The sequence below is a fragment of the Crinia signifera genome, chromosome 4 (genome assembly GCF_055691185.1).
Source record: "Crinia signifera chromosome 4, ASM5569118v1, whole genome shotgun sequence".
Taxonomy (NCBI): domain Eukaryota; kingdom Metazoa; phylum Chordata; class Amphibia; order Anura; family Myobatrachidae; genus Crinia; species Crinia signifera.
In genome coordinates this window covers 315,519,712-315,537,347 of record NC_139220.1, presented here as the reverse complement: position 1 = coordinate 315,537,347, position 17,636 = coordinate 315,519,712, and the positions used below count along the sequence as shown (strand labels likewise).

Here is a 17,636-nt window from a genome sequence, read left to right as displayed (position 1 = left end):
CAGGGTCTGTGATGCACATGTATCCTAGGTGTCAGGGTCTGTGATGCGCATGTAACCTAGGTGTCAGGGGTGGAGTGTTTATGGTATAAATCATATACAGTGTGTTAGGACTCCCGGGCTCATGGGTGCACGGAGGGGCCTATCGCTCGTATCCGCCTTGAGAAAGGCAGTGTTTACAGCATTTGCACAGTCCCGGGAGAACCTCGGTTCGCGGATCACACAGTAAGGCCACAAAAGCAAGGTACAAAACGCACCTTTATTTCATATTAACAGTACATGAAAACCATAACCACACCACTAACACTACACAATACAGGTAGCCTACAATATACACAGCACACACTAACTATATCAGAACCACACAAAGGTGAACACCTCCCCTTCCCTTCCACAGTCAATAGTCACCTTGGGCAGTCTCTGAGCTGAGGCTGGTGGGGCCTTGGTGAGGGGGGAATGCAGAACCCCAGCGGAGGTACGGGCTCCACTGAGCCAAGGCCGATGCCCGCTGCCGGTCCTGCAGGTGATGAATCCCAGCCGCTTGGCCTGTGGGTGCCGTCGGGGTGCTGGCACGCTGGATGCAACCGCTGGCTGTGGTATGGGGTCCACTGCGCCAGGGCCGACTGCCCACTGCTGGTCCTGCAGGTGATGAATCCCAGCCGCTTGGCCTGTGGGTGCCGTCGGGGTGCTGGCACGCTGGATGCAACCGCTGGCTGTGGTATGGGGTCCACTGCGCCAGGGCCGACTGCCCGCTGCTGATGTTCTGGTGGGGTCTGGAGGGAACTCAGCTTCCTCCCCTGGGATCCTGCCTCGCCGGGTCAGGGATCCTGGATGGATGCAGAAAGTCACACAGAGCTGCTGTGTCAGCCCCTTTTATTCTTGAGTTCTGCGACCGGATTGGTCGTTGCTTGAATCCTGAGATGTAAATGCCCCTGAGTCCTGTGTAGGGATTGGCTGAGGCCGGAGCCCTGGAAACTGGTTGTTCTCTGGGACTCTCTGGCCCCCTGCTGGTCTGGTGCCGGCCAGTCTATAACAAGTCCCCGGGGAGAACAAAAGGCCAGGAACCATTGCTGATAAGGGGCGGCCCAGGTGTGAAGTCAAAACAGACCATATTGTGGATTGCAAGGTCTCAGTCTATTCAACTGGCTGATGCTTCCTGTAGGAGAAAGGGGGGGATGAGATAAGGCATTTCCTGCTGGATTCAGACACCCTTAGAGAAATAGTACAGTTCTGCCTCCAGCGTGGCAGTTTCAGGCCTGCAAAGGTCTGGTAGTCACTGGGCGCTGTTTAGGAATAGCTGGGTGCCTGCCCCCCTGTGTTGGGGTGCAAGCACGGTAGGCCTTTAGGGGGGCTACCCATTGACGAACTGGGGTGGGGCATCCGAAGGTTCGTCACAGTCCTCCCCCTTCCTAAACCCGGTCGGAGGGGCTGGCTCTTGGATCAGGGCCAGTCGGGAGGATCGGGGCCAGTGGTTTCCTGGGAGCGGGATCCGGCTCCTCCTGTCGGGACAGTCCATCCGCATTGGCGTGGTCCTTCCCCTTTTTGTGAGAAATAGAAAAATTATAAGCTTGGAGGGCAAGGCTCCACCGTAGTAGCCTCCCGTTCTCTCCAGACGTTTTTTGAAGCCAGCTCAGGGGGTTATGGTCGGTCAGGACAGTGAACTCCTTCCCATAAAGATATGGTTGGAGCTTCTTTAGGGCCCACACAATGGCCAGGCATTCCTTTTCGATGGTGGCATAGGCCCTCTCTCGCTCCACCAGTTTCCGGGACAGGTACACTACGGGGTGGTCTCGGCCATCTGCCCCTACTTGGCTTAAGACGGCCCCCAGCCCATGGTCTGAGGCATCAGTCTGAACCAAGAACCGTTTGTCAAAGTCGGGGGTGGCTAGCACGGGGGAGCTGGCTAAGGCCAATTTGAGTTGGGAGAAGGCATGGTCACAGGGGGCTGTCCACGCTATCTGTTTGGCGTGTTTCTTTTTAGTCAAGTCGGTCAGGGGCTGGGCTATGGTACTGTATTGGGGTACAAACTTTCGGTAGTACCCCGCAGTCCCCAGGAAGGCGCGGACCTGCTTCTGGGAGGAAGGCCGGGGCCAGTTTAGAATGGCCTCTACTTTAGCGGGCTCCGGGCGCAGCTGCCCGCTTCCCACTCGGTGTCCTAGGTATTGGACCTCAGCCATTCCCATGTGGCATTTGTCGGGGCGGATGGTGAACCCGGCTCGCTGGATCCGGGTCAGCACCTCCCTAACGTGAGTCAGATGCTCCTCCCAGCTGTCACTAAAGATAGCTATGTCGTCCAGGTAGGCGTGGGCAAACTCCTGGCACCCCTCCAGCATGTTATCCACTGTGCGCTGGAAGGTGGCAGGGGCATTCTTCATCCCAAATGGCAGCATCGTGAATTCGAAGAGGCCACAGGGGGTGGTGAATGCAGAGCGCTCCTGTGCTCCGCTGGATAGGGGTATTTGCCAATACCCTTTGCTCAAATCCAGGGTGGACACATAGCGGGCCCCACCTAATCTGTCCAACAGCTCATCCATTCGTGGCATGGGATACGCATCGGTCACCGTTACCTCATTGAGCTTCCGGTAATCCACGCAGAACCGGGTGGTACCATCTTTCTTCGGCACCAGCACCACCCCGGCTGCCCAGGGGCTACGGGAGGGGACTATTACTCCAAGTTGCAGCATCTCTTCTATTTCGGCCCGGACCTGTCTCAATACTTCCGGGGTTATTCTGTACGCCGCCTGTCGGCAAGGTTTGGCCTCCCCGGTGTCCACATTGTGGGTGGCCAGTGGGGTGCAGCCCGGACGGCAGGTGAACTGGGCTTCATGCTCCCGGAGCACCTCCCCCAGTTCCTGCTGCTGTTGGGGTTCCAGCTGGGCGCCTATCTGCACTGCCTCAATGCCCTGGTTTTGTCGAGCTACCTCTAGCAGGTCAGGGAGGGGGTCTAGCTCGGTCTCACCCATGGGTGGGCAGCACACCACCATCGCCCCTATGTGCCTCTCCACGTACCCCTTAAGCCGGTTTATGTGGAAGACGCGGCATTGCCGGCCCCCTTTGTCTAGGGATACTAGGTAAGAGACGGGACCTTTTCTCTCCATGACGGTGTAGGGACCTGCCCACGTGGCCTGGAGCTTGTTATGCTTCACCGGTATCAGGACCATCACTTTCTGCCCCGGGACCATTTCCCGGAGGCGAGCATGCTGGTCATACCATCCTTTTTGTTTGTCCTGGGCCTGGACTAGGTTCTCTCTGGCTAAGCCCATCACCCGCTTCAGTCGCGCCTGCAGTTGTTCAACGTACTGCAGAACCGGCTGTTCTGGGTCTCGGAAGGTCCCCTCCCACCCTTCCTTGACTAGGTCGAGGGGTCCCCGTACTGAGTGGCCATACAACAGCTCAAAGGGGGAGTAGCCGGTAGACTCTTGTGCCACCTCTCGGTAGGCAAACAGGAGTTGCGGCAGCGCCTTCTCCCAGTCCTTCCCCTCTGAGTGGACGTATGCTTTGAGCAGGGACTTGAGGGTCCCATTGAACCGTTCGCACAACCCATTGGTTTGGGGGTGGTAAGCGGTGGTCCGGAGAGCCCTCACCCCCCACTTCTCCCACAGGGTCTTCACTAGCTCTCCCTGGAATTGGGATCCCTGGTCTGTGAGCACCTCCTGGGGGTACCCCACTCTGCTGAAGATGTCCACAAGGGCCTGTACCACGTGCTCCGCATCTATGGAGGCGAGAGCCACTGCCTCAGGGTACCGGGTGGCCACATCTACCAGAGTGAGGATGTACTTTTTGCCGGACCGACTGGGCACCTTAAGGGGGCCTACAAGGTCTATCGCTACCCTTCTGAATGGCTCCCCTATGATGGGCATGGGCAACAAGGGGGCTTTGGTTGGGGCGCCGGCTAACCGCTGGCAGGTGTCACAAGAGGCGCGATACTCTTTTACCGCCCGTGACACCCCCGGCCAGAAGAAGTTCTTCACTAGCCGGTTCCGTGTCTTACGGGTGCCCAGGTGGCCGGCGGCCGGGATGTCATGGGCCAGGGCCAGGAGCTCGGGTCTATAGGCTGCGGGGACTATCAGTTGTTTGGGTGAGGTGCCGGGCCCCAGGTCAGGCCTTATGGGGACTATCCTATACAGCAGCCCCTTTTCCCAGACTATACGATTCCCTCCCCGGTCCAGGCCCCCCTGTTCGGCGGCCCGGCGCAACTCGGCCAATGAGGGATCCGTAGCCTGGGCCTTCCTAAACTTCTCTCGGTCGCCCTCCCCCAAGTCAGGAACAGTCGGGAGGTCATGGTTACTTGGTTCACTCACCCTCTCAGGACCGGGGCCTTGTTCCAGGGTTGCACGCCAGGACGGCGCCTGGGTTGGTGTCGGGATCCGTAGTCGGGGGTTCGGGTCTCCCCTCCCTACTTGCCGAGTTTGGCTTCTGGTAACGGGTTGCACAAAATGGGTCACGAGTCCTTGCCCAAGGTCGTTACCTAAAATGACCTTGGCGGGCAGTCCGCTGAGCACGCCCACTTCTATGGTTCCTTGCCCGGCCTTCCAGTCCATTCGAACCCGGGCTACAGGAATGTCCCGCTCCTGGCCTCCTGCGGTGCGGATGGTCACTCGCTGTTGTTGCAGAAGGAGGCCGGGAGGGATTAGGTCGGGCTCCACCAGGGTTAGAGAAGCTCCAGAGTCTCTGAGTCCAGTTACTTCCCGTCCCTCGACCCATACTGGCTGCATGTGTCCCCGCATGTTTTTCGGGGCAGGTGCCCCCGGGTCGCCTACCAGGTCCACGGCATAGACCCCCTCATTGTCCTCATCCCCATCGGTATATAGGTCCTCCTCCTCTTCACCGGGCCCCTTTGCCGGCTGCCCGTAGACAAGGGCTACGGGGGTGGGGCGGTCTTGACCCCGGGGACAGTTCCTCTGCAGGTGCCCCGGCTGTCCACAGCGGAAGCAGTCCCGAGGTCCAATTGGGGTTCGGGACCTGGGAATGGGTGGTGGGAAGTTGGCTGCCGGGGCTCTCGGGGGCTCCCACCGTGGGACCAAGGGTTTGGTAGGGGGCTTCCCTGGCGGGGAGCCCTGAATGGCTCGCCGTAGCCCGGTGGAGGGGGTAGAGAGCGTGTTCCTCCATCCCGAGCGGTTAGCCAGGAATTCGTCGGCTAGGCTGGCGGCCTTCCCCGGGCTGATGGGGTCGCGATCCGCCACCCACTCCCGGAGGTCCACGGGTAATTGGGCCAATAATTGTTCCATTACCATCAGATCCGCAATCTGCCCAGCGCTGGCCGCCTGCTTCCCTTCAGTCCACTTTCGGTAGAGGCTCTGCAGCTGTGAGCCATACTCCACGTAGGAACTACCTTCCTTCTTCCTAATACTTCGGAAGCGCTGGCGGTAGGTTTCAGCAGTGATCTGGAACCGGGCCAGTAGTGCCTTCTTCAGCTCGGCATAGTTCCCACAGGCCTGTACACTGAGTCCTTGGTAGGCTTCCAGGGCCTTCCCGGTCAGACTCTGCCCTAGGTACTTGGGCCAGTCCTCCGGACCTACCCGGTGGACTCCCATCAGGTTCTCAAACATCTGGAGGTGCGTGTCAATGTCCGTCTCGGCCTCCCGGAATGGAGGCACATCCCGGAACCCTAGGCGGGGCCCCCGGTGTCCCAGCGTGTCCAACGCTGCAAGGAGTTGGGCCGGGAGGGTATCCATCGCCGGCTGTGCAGAGGTCCCCGTGCCGGAGTCCTCCGCAGGACTTGTGGCAGTCTCGTCGTCGGGGCCGGCCGGATGGGTGCGTACCCACTCACCGAGCCGACCAATGAGGACTTCACGGGTGTCCGTATCCACAAAGGCGATGTCTTTGGACTGGCATAATACCTGCAGCTCTGGCTTGCGGGCCCTCCGGTAGGGATGTTCGCGCTCCTGTCGAGCCCGCTGCTCCTCATTCTCCTGCATTTTAGCCTGCTTAGGGTCTGGCTTACGTGTTCCTCCCTGTGTGGTTCTATACTATCAGGTTATGGGCTATTGTGCCAACAGAACCTGGCCGTATAACGATACGGGCCCCTGGTTCTGCCTGGTGTACAGGACTGTGTGATCCCCACTGCTTGCCACCAATTGTTAGGACTCCCGGGCTCATGGGTGCACGGAGGGGCCTATCGCTCGTATCCGCCTTGAGAAAGGCAGTGTTTACAGCATTTGCACAGTCCCGGGAGAACTTCGGTTCGCGGATCACACAGTAAGGCCACAAAAGCAAGGTACAAAACGCACCTTTATTTCATATTAACAGTACATGAAAACCATAACCACACCACTAACACTACACAATACAGGTAGCCTACAATATACACAGCACACACTAACTATATCAGAACCACACAAAGGTGAACACCTCCCCTTCCCTTCCACAGTCAATAGTCACCTTGGGCAGTCTCTGAGCTGAGGCTGGTGGGGCCTTGGTGAGGGGGGAATGCAGAACCCCAGCGGAGGTACGGGCTCCACTGAGCCAAGGCCGATGCCCGCTGCCGGTCCTGCAGGTGATGAATCCCAGCCGCTTGGCCTGTGGGTGCCGTCGGGGTGCTGGCACGCTGGATGCAACCGCTGGCTGTGGTATGGGGTCCACTGCGCCAGGGCCGACTGCCCACTGCTGGTCCTGCAGGTGATGAATCCCAGCCGCTTGGCCTGTGGGTGCCGTCGGGGTGCTGGCACGCTGGATGCAACCGCTGGCTGTGGTATGGGGTCCACTGCGCCAGGGCCGACTGCCCGCTGCTGATGTTCTGGTGGGGTCTGGAGGGAACTCAGCTTCCTCCCCTGGGATCCTGCCTCGCCGGGTCAGGGATCCTGGATGGATGCAGAAAGTCACACAGAGCTGCTGTGTCAGCCCCTTTTATTCTTGAGCTCTGCGACCGGATTGGTCGTTGCTTGAATCCTGAGATGTAAATGCCCCTGAGTCCTGTGTAGGGATTGGCTGAGGCCGGAGCCCTGGAAACTGGTTGTTCTCTGGGACTCTCTGGCCCCCTGCTGGTCTGGTGCCGGCCAGTCTATAACAAGTCCCCGGGGAGAACAAAAGGCCAGGAACCATTGCTGATAAGGGGCGGCCCAGGTGTGAAGTCAAAACAGACCATATTGTGGATTGCAAGGTCTTAGTCTATTCAACTGGCTGATGCTTCCTGTAGGAGAAAGGGGGGGATGAGATAAGGCATTTCCTGCTGGATTCAGACACCCTTAGAGAAATAGTACAGTTCTGCCTCCAGCGTGGCAGTTTCAGGCCTGCAAAGGTCTGGTAGTCACTGGGCGCTGTTTAGGAATAGCTGGGTGCCTGCCCCCCTGTGTTGGGGTGCAAGCACGGTAGGCCTTTAGGGGGGCTACCCATTGACGAACTGGGGTGGGGCATCCGAAGGTTCGTCACACAGTGTATAGGTCTGCAGTCATAGGGTCCACCACTAATGGTCTACAGTCACAAGATCGACATTGTCAAAAGGCTGACATCCCAAAGTTTGACATGATTTTTTAAATGTTTTTAGGGTGTCTATGTTGACATAGGTCAACATGGACACTGTCTACGTGTACCACGCCCAATTGGATGGTAGGGCATGAAATACCGCTTGTCGGCATATGCCGGCTTAAAATTTTGTAAAAAAATGCATGTCGACCCATTTTAGTCCGGATACCGGGTGGAACTACCGCTGGTGCAGACGGTGCAGTGCTCTGCTGTCCAACCGGCATGCCGAAGTCTTTTCTTGTGATAAATAGGGGAAGGGCCTGTATTAAGTACATAAGCCTGGGGAAAGATATCATTTTGATTAAAGCTGACCTGCCTAGGTAAGATAGGGGCAGGTTTTTCCAGTCCTCTAACTCGTCTATAATCTTTTTTATCATGGGCGTATAATTTATTCTATGAAGATCTGTCATTCGGCATGGGATGTTTACACCCAAATACAGAAAATGTTCCCTTGCCCATGTAATGTTTAAATTTGTTGAGACGTGAGGAAATGCGTGTCTGGGGCCAACATATAGTGCTCTCCAGGTTTTTTTTAAAGCGGCAATCATTTACACTGCAAAACCAGTTTGTTTTTGCAGTGTAAATGATTGCCCCTTTAAAAAAACTGGAGATTTCTTACCAAATCTCTCACTTTCTGAATCTCTCATCCTATTAAATCTCACCCATTATTTTTCTATATGTGTGACAATCTATAAGCACTAATGACATGAATCCATTCTCGGATTCAGGGTCTGTAATGCGCATGTAATCTAGGTGTCAGGGTCTGTGATGCACATGTAACCTAGGTGTCAGGGTCTGTGATGCACATGTGACCTAGGTGTCAGGGTCTGTGATGCACATGTAACCTAGGTGTCAGGGTCTGTGATGCGCATGTGACCTAGGTGTCAGGGTCTGTGATGCGCATGTAACCTAGGTGTCAGGGTCTGTGATGCGCATGTGACCTAGGTGTCAGGTTCTGTGATGCGCATGTAACCTAGGTGTCAGGGTCTGTGATGCGCATGTGACCTAGGTGTCAGGGTCTGTGATGCGCATGTAACCTAGGTGTCAGGGTCTGTGATGCGCATGTGACCTAGGTGTCAGGGCCTGTGATGCACATGTGACCTAGGTGTCAGGGTCTGTGATGTGCATGTAACTTAGGTGTCAGGGTCTGTGATGCACATGTAACCTAGGTGTCAGGGTCTGTGATGTGCATGTAACCTAGGTGTCAGGGTCTGTGATGTGCATGTAACCTAGCTGTCAGGGTCTGTGATGCACATGTATCCTAGGTGTCAGGGCCTGTGATGCGCATGTAACCTAGGTGTCAGGGGTGGAGTGTTTATGGTATAAATCATATACAGTGTATAGGTCTACAGTCATAGGGTCCACCACTAATCTTCTACAGTCACAAGATCGACATTGTCAAAAGGCTGACATCCCAAAGTTTGACATGATTTTTTAAATGTTTTTAGGGTGTCTATGTTGACATAGGTCAACATGGACACTGTCTACGTGTACCACGCCCAATTGGATGGTAGGGCATGAAATACCGCTTGTCGGCATATGCCGGCTGAAAATTTTGTAAAAAAATGCATGTCGACCCATTTTAGTCCGGATACCGGGTGGAACTACCGCTGGTGCAGACGGTGCAGTGCTCTGCTGTCCAACCGGCATGCCGAAGTTCAGGTTTTTCTTAATAATGTGCGCGGGCAGCAAGTGTCGTACAGCAGCTAATTGGCTCAGCTGGTTTCTGGTGGCCGCACCCATAGCCCACTCAAACAGTCCAGGGGGAGCCTGGCCGGCCCGTTTTTATGGAGTTTCGGCTGGCCCACCGGGAAATGTCCCGGTTTCCCGGTGGACCAATCCGCCCCTGCTGGAGCAGGATCTGACTGACTGACCGGCCTCTGAGAGACCTCGTTCCCCTTGAGCCTATGGCTCTCCCTGCATACATCCCCACAGCCATCAGAACTGGCACAGAGAGGTGCCTATGATGTCCTGCCTCTGCTGATACGCCCGCAGCTGCATGGCAGGGCTTAGCCTGAGGTAGTGAGGTGAGCCAGCTTCGTGCAGCCTGCCTGCGCCCCACAGTCTTGCCGGATCTAGCATAAGCGCTGCTGCGGCTGAGAGGAGGATGCTGTCATGGAGAAGTGCTGCTGCATGAAAGTTTTTTTACAGTTTTAAAGTCATGAATGGGTTAAATGACCCCTGCCCACTGATTGTCCACTCTATAAATTGTGTGCAACTAACTACTGTATGCATATAACCCTATGCAGTTTAACCTATCCCCCACCCCCCCTGATGGGTATGGGGTCTGTGTGCCCCCGATGATGGGTAGAGGAGCTGTGTGCCCCCCCCCGCTGATAGAAGAGCGGCTGTGTTCCCTTAGGCATAGTGACTGTGTACTCCTGCTGTGGGGAGAGGGTCTCTGTGCTCTTGCTGTGGGGAGATGGGCTGTGAACCCCTGCTGTGGGGAAGGGGGCTGTGTGCCCCCACTGATGGGTAGAGGAGCTGTGTGCCCCCGCTGATGGGGAGAGGGACTGTGTGCCCCCCACTGATAGAAAGAGGGGCTGTGTGCCCCTGCTGTGGGTAGAGGGTCTCTGTGCTCTTGCTTTGGGGAGATGGGCTGTTAACCCCTGCTGTGGAGAAGGGGGCTGTGTGCCCCCACTGATGGGTATGGGGCTGTTTCCCCAATGATGGGGAGAGAGGCTGTGTGCCCCCACTAATGGGGAGAGGGGCTATGATCACCTGCTGATGGGGAGAGGGGCTGTGTATCTTTGCTGTGGGGATCAGAAACTGTGTACCCCTGCTGTGGGGAGAGCAGCTGTGTGCCCCTAGGGATAGTGGCTGTGTACTCCTGCTGTGGGGAGAGGGGCTCTGTGCTCTTGCTGTGGGGAGAGTGGCTGTGTGCCCCTGCTGTGGGGAAGCGGGCTGTGTTTCCTTGCTACTATATGTATGGTGCACGATCCTTAGCTTGTAGCTGTCAAGTGGAGGGGGTGAAAGGGATGGTGTGTTTGCAAACAACACAGGGTGTGGGAGGTGTTAAACAGGGAATTGCCAGGAGCATGGGATGAAAGGGGTAACAATGTCAAAGGTACAGGGAAAACAGGGATGCCAGTGGTACAGCGAGTCATAGGGTTCAAAGGGACATGGGGCAAAAGGGGTGTAACAATGCTAGGACCACAGATAGTTTTAACAGGGGCTCATGGGGTGTCAGAGGAGTAGCCCCATATACACTAAGCAAGTTTTTAAAATTATATTACTCATTTTTCCCCTTCTGAGCAATATCAATTAAAAATGTTGCTTAGTGTGTATGCTAAATATCAGAAACGAGGCGCACTCCCCAGGGTTGTTAACAATGCATATACAAATAACTGATTACATTGTTACTGACAGACACAAGGACATGCGCTGAAACTGGGGGGAGGTTTGGGTGAAGTTTGAGGGAAAATCACCTCACATAAAGGGTAGTGCAATAGTCTCCCTACAGAGGAGAGAGAGGGGGAGGGGGGTGGAGGGGCAAAGCATATTTTTGCACCTGGGCCCATAACTCACTAGTTCCACCTCGGCTAGGTGTGATGACACTATTTCCTGCATACTGAGAACGTGTCTCCTCATTATTGCCATTTGTACATGATGTCACACACAGCTGACTCAGACATGAATGCAAAGCTGCGATTTCACACAGCGGACAATTATCAATACACTGCTAATGCATGCAGTCTCCGTGCACCGGGCTGGCTGGCAACTTTTAGCCTTGGGGCAGGGCTTGATTAAGCCTTCGGGGGGCCCGGGGCACTTTAGACAGGGGGCCCCAGCCCTCTTGTCATTACTGGTCACAAACTGCACGGGAGAATATTACACTGTCAAAACACAGATTAAAGGAAGAATACATTTGGTCAATGGGTAACCGCAGAGGGGATATATATATATATATCTTATAAATTTGGCTACATATGTCACTCAATATGTTTGAGTGTGTCTATAATGCTGGGTGGAGCCTCTGACTCCGCCCACACACACTCACATAGTGACAGAGAACCAGCCCAGTGAGCCCACAGTGCTAGACACCGTCTGCCTCCCCATGCTGCCCGGCAAAGACACTGTTACTCCACAGCCACTAGGGTGAGCGCCCCCCCCTCCCGTGATTTGCAGCACACCCCCCCTGCAACCCCCCCTCCCGCGATTCACGGCACCCCCCCTCCCGCAATTCACACCACCCCCTCAACCCCCCCTCTCCCGCGATTCGCGGCACCCCCTACTATTCACAGCACCCCCCGCAACCCCCCCTCCCTCAATTCACGCCACCCCCAGCCAACCCCCCGACCGCAATTCGCGGCACCCCCCGACCCCCCCGATTCGCGTGCACCCCCCCAATCCCCCTCCCGCGATTTGCGGACCCCCGCACCCTCCCGCAATTCGTGAACCACCACGCCACCCCCTCCCGCAATTTGCAGACCCCCCTGACCCCCTTCCGGCAATTCCACCCCCCAGCGGACTCCCGCGACCCTGCTCCCGCATTTCACGTACCCCAGTGAGAATGGGGGATCCTGTACCACCACAACCAGGTGCCGCCCCTAGGTGGGAAATCTGGCCCTGGCTGCCGCGCTGCAGGTTCCCCCACTGCCAGAAGTGTCCCCACGGTCCTCTGCAGCAGCACCACAACTTTTATCAATGTCTTGCCCACATAACACTATTATACAGCCTCCTGCTCTCATGCACCCCCTTACTCCCTCCCAATGGGAGGAGATGCTCACCCACTGCCAGGAGCTGCATACTGTCCCCCACCCTCCTCCAGTTCTAGGGATGCCCATCGACCATCAATGATTTCAAATCATCGATGGTTTATGGCCGATGTTGAATACTTTTGCCATCAATGTGGGAGGTCCAGATGGTTTCCCTACATCGATGGAAAAGGAGAACCGATCAAGTTTCACATTTTTTTATGGTGCCGGGACACAGAGAATAGCTCCGCCCCCCACACCCGACAGTCCCACCACCAAGTTCTGATTGTCCCACTCATTCAGTCAGATATAATGGATGACCATCGATAGCTACAACAATCGATGGTTATCCAAGTAATATTTTACTATTATCGATGGCAGGGTGCAAAATCGCCATCAATGACAACCATCGATGGGGTCTGCACCAATGCCCATCCCTACTCTGCAACAGGCAAAAACCATTACTTCCCCTCATGCCCACACACCTCTATCACTGCCCTGGCTTCTGTTCTCCTGCCCCGTAACTTCCGCCAGTGGGAACCCGCTCACCCTGTGTTGCCCACATTCCCCAATCATGCCTTGCCACCCAGCTTCCTGCTCTCATGCACCCTAACTCCCACCCAGTAGGAGGAGACACTGACTCAGGGCCACCATCCTGTACTCCTGTGCTGCCACGCTGGACCCTCACCCACTGGCAGAAACACTCGCCCACACACCCCTATCACTATTCAGCTTCCTGCTCTCCTGAACCGTAACTTCCACCACTGGGGAGTCACTGACGCTGTGTTGCCCACAGACCCCTATCATGCCTCATAGCCCAGCCTCCTGCTCTCATGCACTCTAACTCCCACCCAGTTGGAGGAGATGCTGACTCAGGGCCACTGTCCTGTGCTGCAATGCAGGTCCCTCACCCACTGGCAGAAGCTGCACAGTGTCCCCCACCCTCTTTAGTCCCCCATATGCCCACACACCCCTATCACTACCCAGTCTCCTGTTTTCCTGTGTCGTGACCTCCGCCAGTGGGGAGCTGCTGACTCAAAAACACCCTACTGTACTATTGCACACACACAAACACACACCTAACACACCTAAACAACACGCACGCACCCCCCCACACACACACACACCCACAAATGTAGTAGTAGTAGTACGTTTATTTATAGGGCGCCGCAAAGTGTCCGCAGCGCCGTACATAGCAAACAAAAATGTCACTGTACCCTCCACACTATCAATGTACATCTTACTCTGTAACCGCTTTTTAATTGAACAAAACAATACACACCCCCTTCCACATCATATGCTCTCTATTTAACACATCTCACCTATAACTCAAGTTGCAATACAGGCCATCTTTCATACATTTCTAACCATATTTCTCACAATACAAACATTGACAAATTAAGGGGGCACAGCCCCTTACGTCGGTGTGAAGAGCACCCGTAGGGCGCGTTGAATCACCTAGTATATATATACATATATATATTCCAAATAGAGATATCACTCACCAGTCTTGATGTCAGTTGAAAAGTTTAATCAGGCAACATGGCAGGAAGTATAGAGTATCGACGTTTCGGTCCTCCTCTGGGACCTTTGTCAAGATAACATTAGGATAGCCTAGTGCCACTATTTATAGTGACTATGACCCGGAAGTACTGGCTGTTGCACAAATTACTCTTATGGGGAAACAACAGTAACTAACAAACATGGCACGTACAGTATGTGGTTAGTCAGATCAACATATAAGTGCAGTGCTGAGCATATATATAAAGAAAACATGGGAATACACTATACATGAGTTATTTACCTATACATTCAGTGCACGGCAGGGCCAGATTATAATGGGGGCACAAGGGGTCAGTGACCCTGGGCCCCCCTCTAGCTAGGGGCCCCCTGTGGGTGTCATGTATTTTTCAATATATATATATTTTTTTAAGCTAAAGGTTTTGTGCATGGGAGTGGGGTAGTACTGCAGCTTCACCAGATTAATGGTGCTGAGCATTGGGAGCCAAGGGTGCAGTGCATTACTGGGAGTTGACTAAATCCCATGACACTTTGCACCAGAGGGCAGAGACTGAGACATTTGTGCTGAGCTCTGATTGGTGGAGCTCATTACATGCTTCTCAGGCCTATGGATAACAACAGCAGCAGCCTAGTCATGTGAGGGTTTTTAATCAGAGGCAGCACTGGGACTGTGAGGTCTCCTACAGAGTAAGGTGCAGAGGGACAAACACAGGCTTTTCATGTGGTATGTATGTATGTATATATATATATATATATATATATATATATATATATATATATATATATATATATATAGAGAGAGAGAGAAAGAAAAAAGGAGGCGCACCATAGTGTAGTATTTAAAGTTTAAAAGTAGATACTTTACTGAAGCGATTAAAAACTCACACAAGTACAGGTGTTATAAGATATATAACACATAAGCGCATATTACAGGTATATCACCACAAGACAGCTCTCAAATAACTTCGCGCTGCACTCTCAGCCTGGATCCCGGACCAGCCGCGTCACTACGTTGCCGTGTCACGGCCTCCGTCCTCCAGCTCCGCCCAAACGCGTTTTGTCCTACGGGACTTCGTCAGTGGGTGTGTCTATTTCACGGACACCAAGGGTATATATAGCAAGTCAAACAAATTAATCAATTACCGCGTTGCATTCTGGGATTGCCTGACTTCCAGTCATTCATTTGAGGACAGGCTGCATACTCTATATTTCTAGTGGTGTGTCATTCTACAGCCGTATTACGGCGGCCATTTTTTTGAAGATTCTGACTTCAGTTACTGAAGCAGCCATATTACTGTTATTACTATTTGTCCCGGCATTTCCAGAAAGCAGCGCGTTAACAAGACTAAGGGGGATATTCAATCTCCGTCGAGCATCTCCCGTGGGGGAGATGCTCGACGGGCCCTATTCAATGCTGTCTTCCCCGACAGCATTGATCAGGGTTTCCTGCCAGAACGAGCCCGACATCTCTAGCTGTCGGGCTCGTTCTGCCGAGAACAGCCGGGAAGTGACGAGATGCCGGCTGCATCTCGTCACTTCCCGGCCTCAACTCGCGGCCACGCCCCCTTCTCGTCCCGCTGCAGGCGGGACATTGAATCCCGCCTGCTTGTTCTCGGTCGAGCTGACCGAGAACGGGACTGGGTCACGGCAGGCGAGCAAGCTCGCCTGCCGTGACCTGAACATTGAATATCCCCCTAATTGTCAAAAAATAAAAAATACATACATAGGATACCTAAATCCATTCCTATATCCATACATATTTGGTATACATCCAATATTCTATACAAAAGAGAAATTTCATGCATCTGCTGTCCGGGCTGGTTTCGGGTTCTTGGTTTGTTTTTTTGCCAAGACACTTACCTGGACTACGTCGCGCTGGGACAGGTGAGTATGGTTTCCTTCCACAGCTTCCTCCATGGATTTCGTCTGATCCGGACGGGGACGCCATCGCCGACAGCGACGTCGACATGAAGAAGGACGTCGACATGGATCCCGAAGACGACACAGACCGGACATCAGGACCAGGGCTACCTACGGAAAGAAGATAGGTAAGTATTAGTATGTGTGGGCTTTGTATGTATTAAAGTTTTATTTTAAATGTGTGTCAGTGTGTTTTGTGTACTATTTTTTTAACTGTGGAACTAAAAGTGCCAGCGGGCCCTTTAATGCCCAGCAGGCTGGGACTTGTGGTTCTCCAAGTCCCAGCTCTTGTAGTGCCACAGTAAAAAACAATAGTTTCATCTATTTTTTACACTTGAATCAGCCCGATGCCCACCGCCCAGGGGCATCGGGGACAGTACCAGGCTTCAGCCTGGTCAGGTAAGTCCTGGAGGGGGGGGACCCCTTCATTGGGGGGTCCCCACTCCCCCAGGGCCCCTGGCCAGGCTGAACAGTCAGGGGGTTAATGTTTTGGCCGCGGGACCTTATATCATAACTGTCCCCCGGCTGTGACATTACCCTGCTGGCTGGTTGTGCCTGGGGCTGGTTCTTAAAATACGGGGGACACCTAGTCATTTTGTCCCCCGTATTTTGGGAACCAGCCCCGGACCTGGAGCCTGGGGCTGGTTGTTAAAAATCGGGGAACCCCTATTTGTCGGGTTCCCTGATTTTTAATTACCGGCCCCGGCTCCTTCAGCCTGGTGCTGGTTACAGCTGTGGGGGGGACCCCACGCCGATTTTTTATTTATTTATTTTTCTATTTTTTTTTTTACACATTGCAGCCTGCACGGATCTGACTGATCCGTGCAGACTGCTAGAAAAATTTGTATTAGCGGCCGTATATATGGCCAGCTAATATGAATCATTACACCATCGGAGGGTTACAAAGCAGTCGTATCTGACTGCTTTGTAATTTCCCCTCCGGAACACAACTTTGCATACGACTCAAACAGTCGTATGCAGCCGTAGGGGAAATACCAATACGAAAAACTAGGTTTTTCATATTGGTAAATTTCCCCCAAAGTGGAGAAAAAGTGGAAGGAGATAATGCACCAGCCAATCAACTCCCAACTGTCATATTTCAAACACAGCTGATTGGCTGGTGTGTTATCTCCTTCCAGTTTATCTCCAGTTTATCTCTTTGCCAGGCTTAATACATCTGCCCCATTGGGCCTTATTCATAGTTGTTAAGGTTGAATAAAGACTCATGTCCATCCAGTTCAACCTTGGTGTTTTTTTAAAGGATCGGTTATGATTATTGCTTGTACCCCTGAATATTTTTAATTCTATGATGTCCTTTTTATAGTGCGTGGCCCAGAATTGTACTCCGAATTCTAAATGCGGTCTAACCAACGCTTTGTACAGTGGCATGATTACTTTTGAGTTCCTTGACTCCATACCCTGGTTTATGCATGCTTGTATCCTGTTCACTTTTTTTGTTGCTATGTGATATTGGACACTACACCCCAGTTTATTGTCTATTTGGACTCCTAGATCCTTTTCAAGTTCTGAAACACCTAATACCTTCCCGCTTATAGCTAGACCCTTGGTTATGTTTACCAAGGTGCATAACCTTGCATTTCTCCACATTGAACCTCATTTTCCTCTTTTTAGCCCACTCGTCTAATTTCGTAAGATCGCCCTGGAGCGTGGAGACATCCTTGGTTGATCTAATTACTCATCTCAGTTTCGTGCCATCAGCAAAGATGGAAACATTGCTGAGTATATCCACCCCAATGTCTTATTACATTGCTCCCCACATGTTCGCACAGGGGAGCGATGTTTGGTGTCTGCACAGATGCTTGGTAAGACTGGGCATGGTGCAACATTGCAACATTGCGTGTGGACCAGAATTAGGTCCACTATGCAGTTATTTATATGGGAGACAACGTACTACCTCTAGAAACTACATATTATGACTGGTATGCTAATGCTATTGTATTCTAGTGAGTTAGGAAATTATCCTGCTTAGTTAGAGCCAGACGGCAAGGACTTATTTCAGGGTTGCCTACCCCCCCTGGA

At 53.3% G+C, this 17,636-nt stretch overlaps 1 protein-coding gene across 1 annotated transcript in view; it reads right to left on the bottom strand.

The window, feature by feature from the left end:
- The window catches only part of LOC146073354 (uncharacterized), a 32,247-nt gene extending 26,332 nt beyond the window's left edge, over nt 1-5,915 (bottom strand). The window contains exon 1 of the mRNA XM_083180531.1: nt 1,413-5,915. Coding sequence (XP_083036657.1) covers nt 1,413-5,915 — 4,503 coding nt within the window. The remainder of the gene's footprint in view (nt 1-1,412) is intronic.
- Between the last annotated feature and the right edge of the window lie 11,721 nt (nt 5,916-17,636).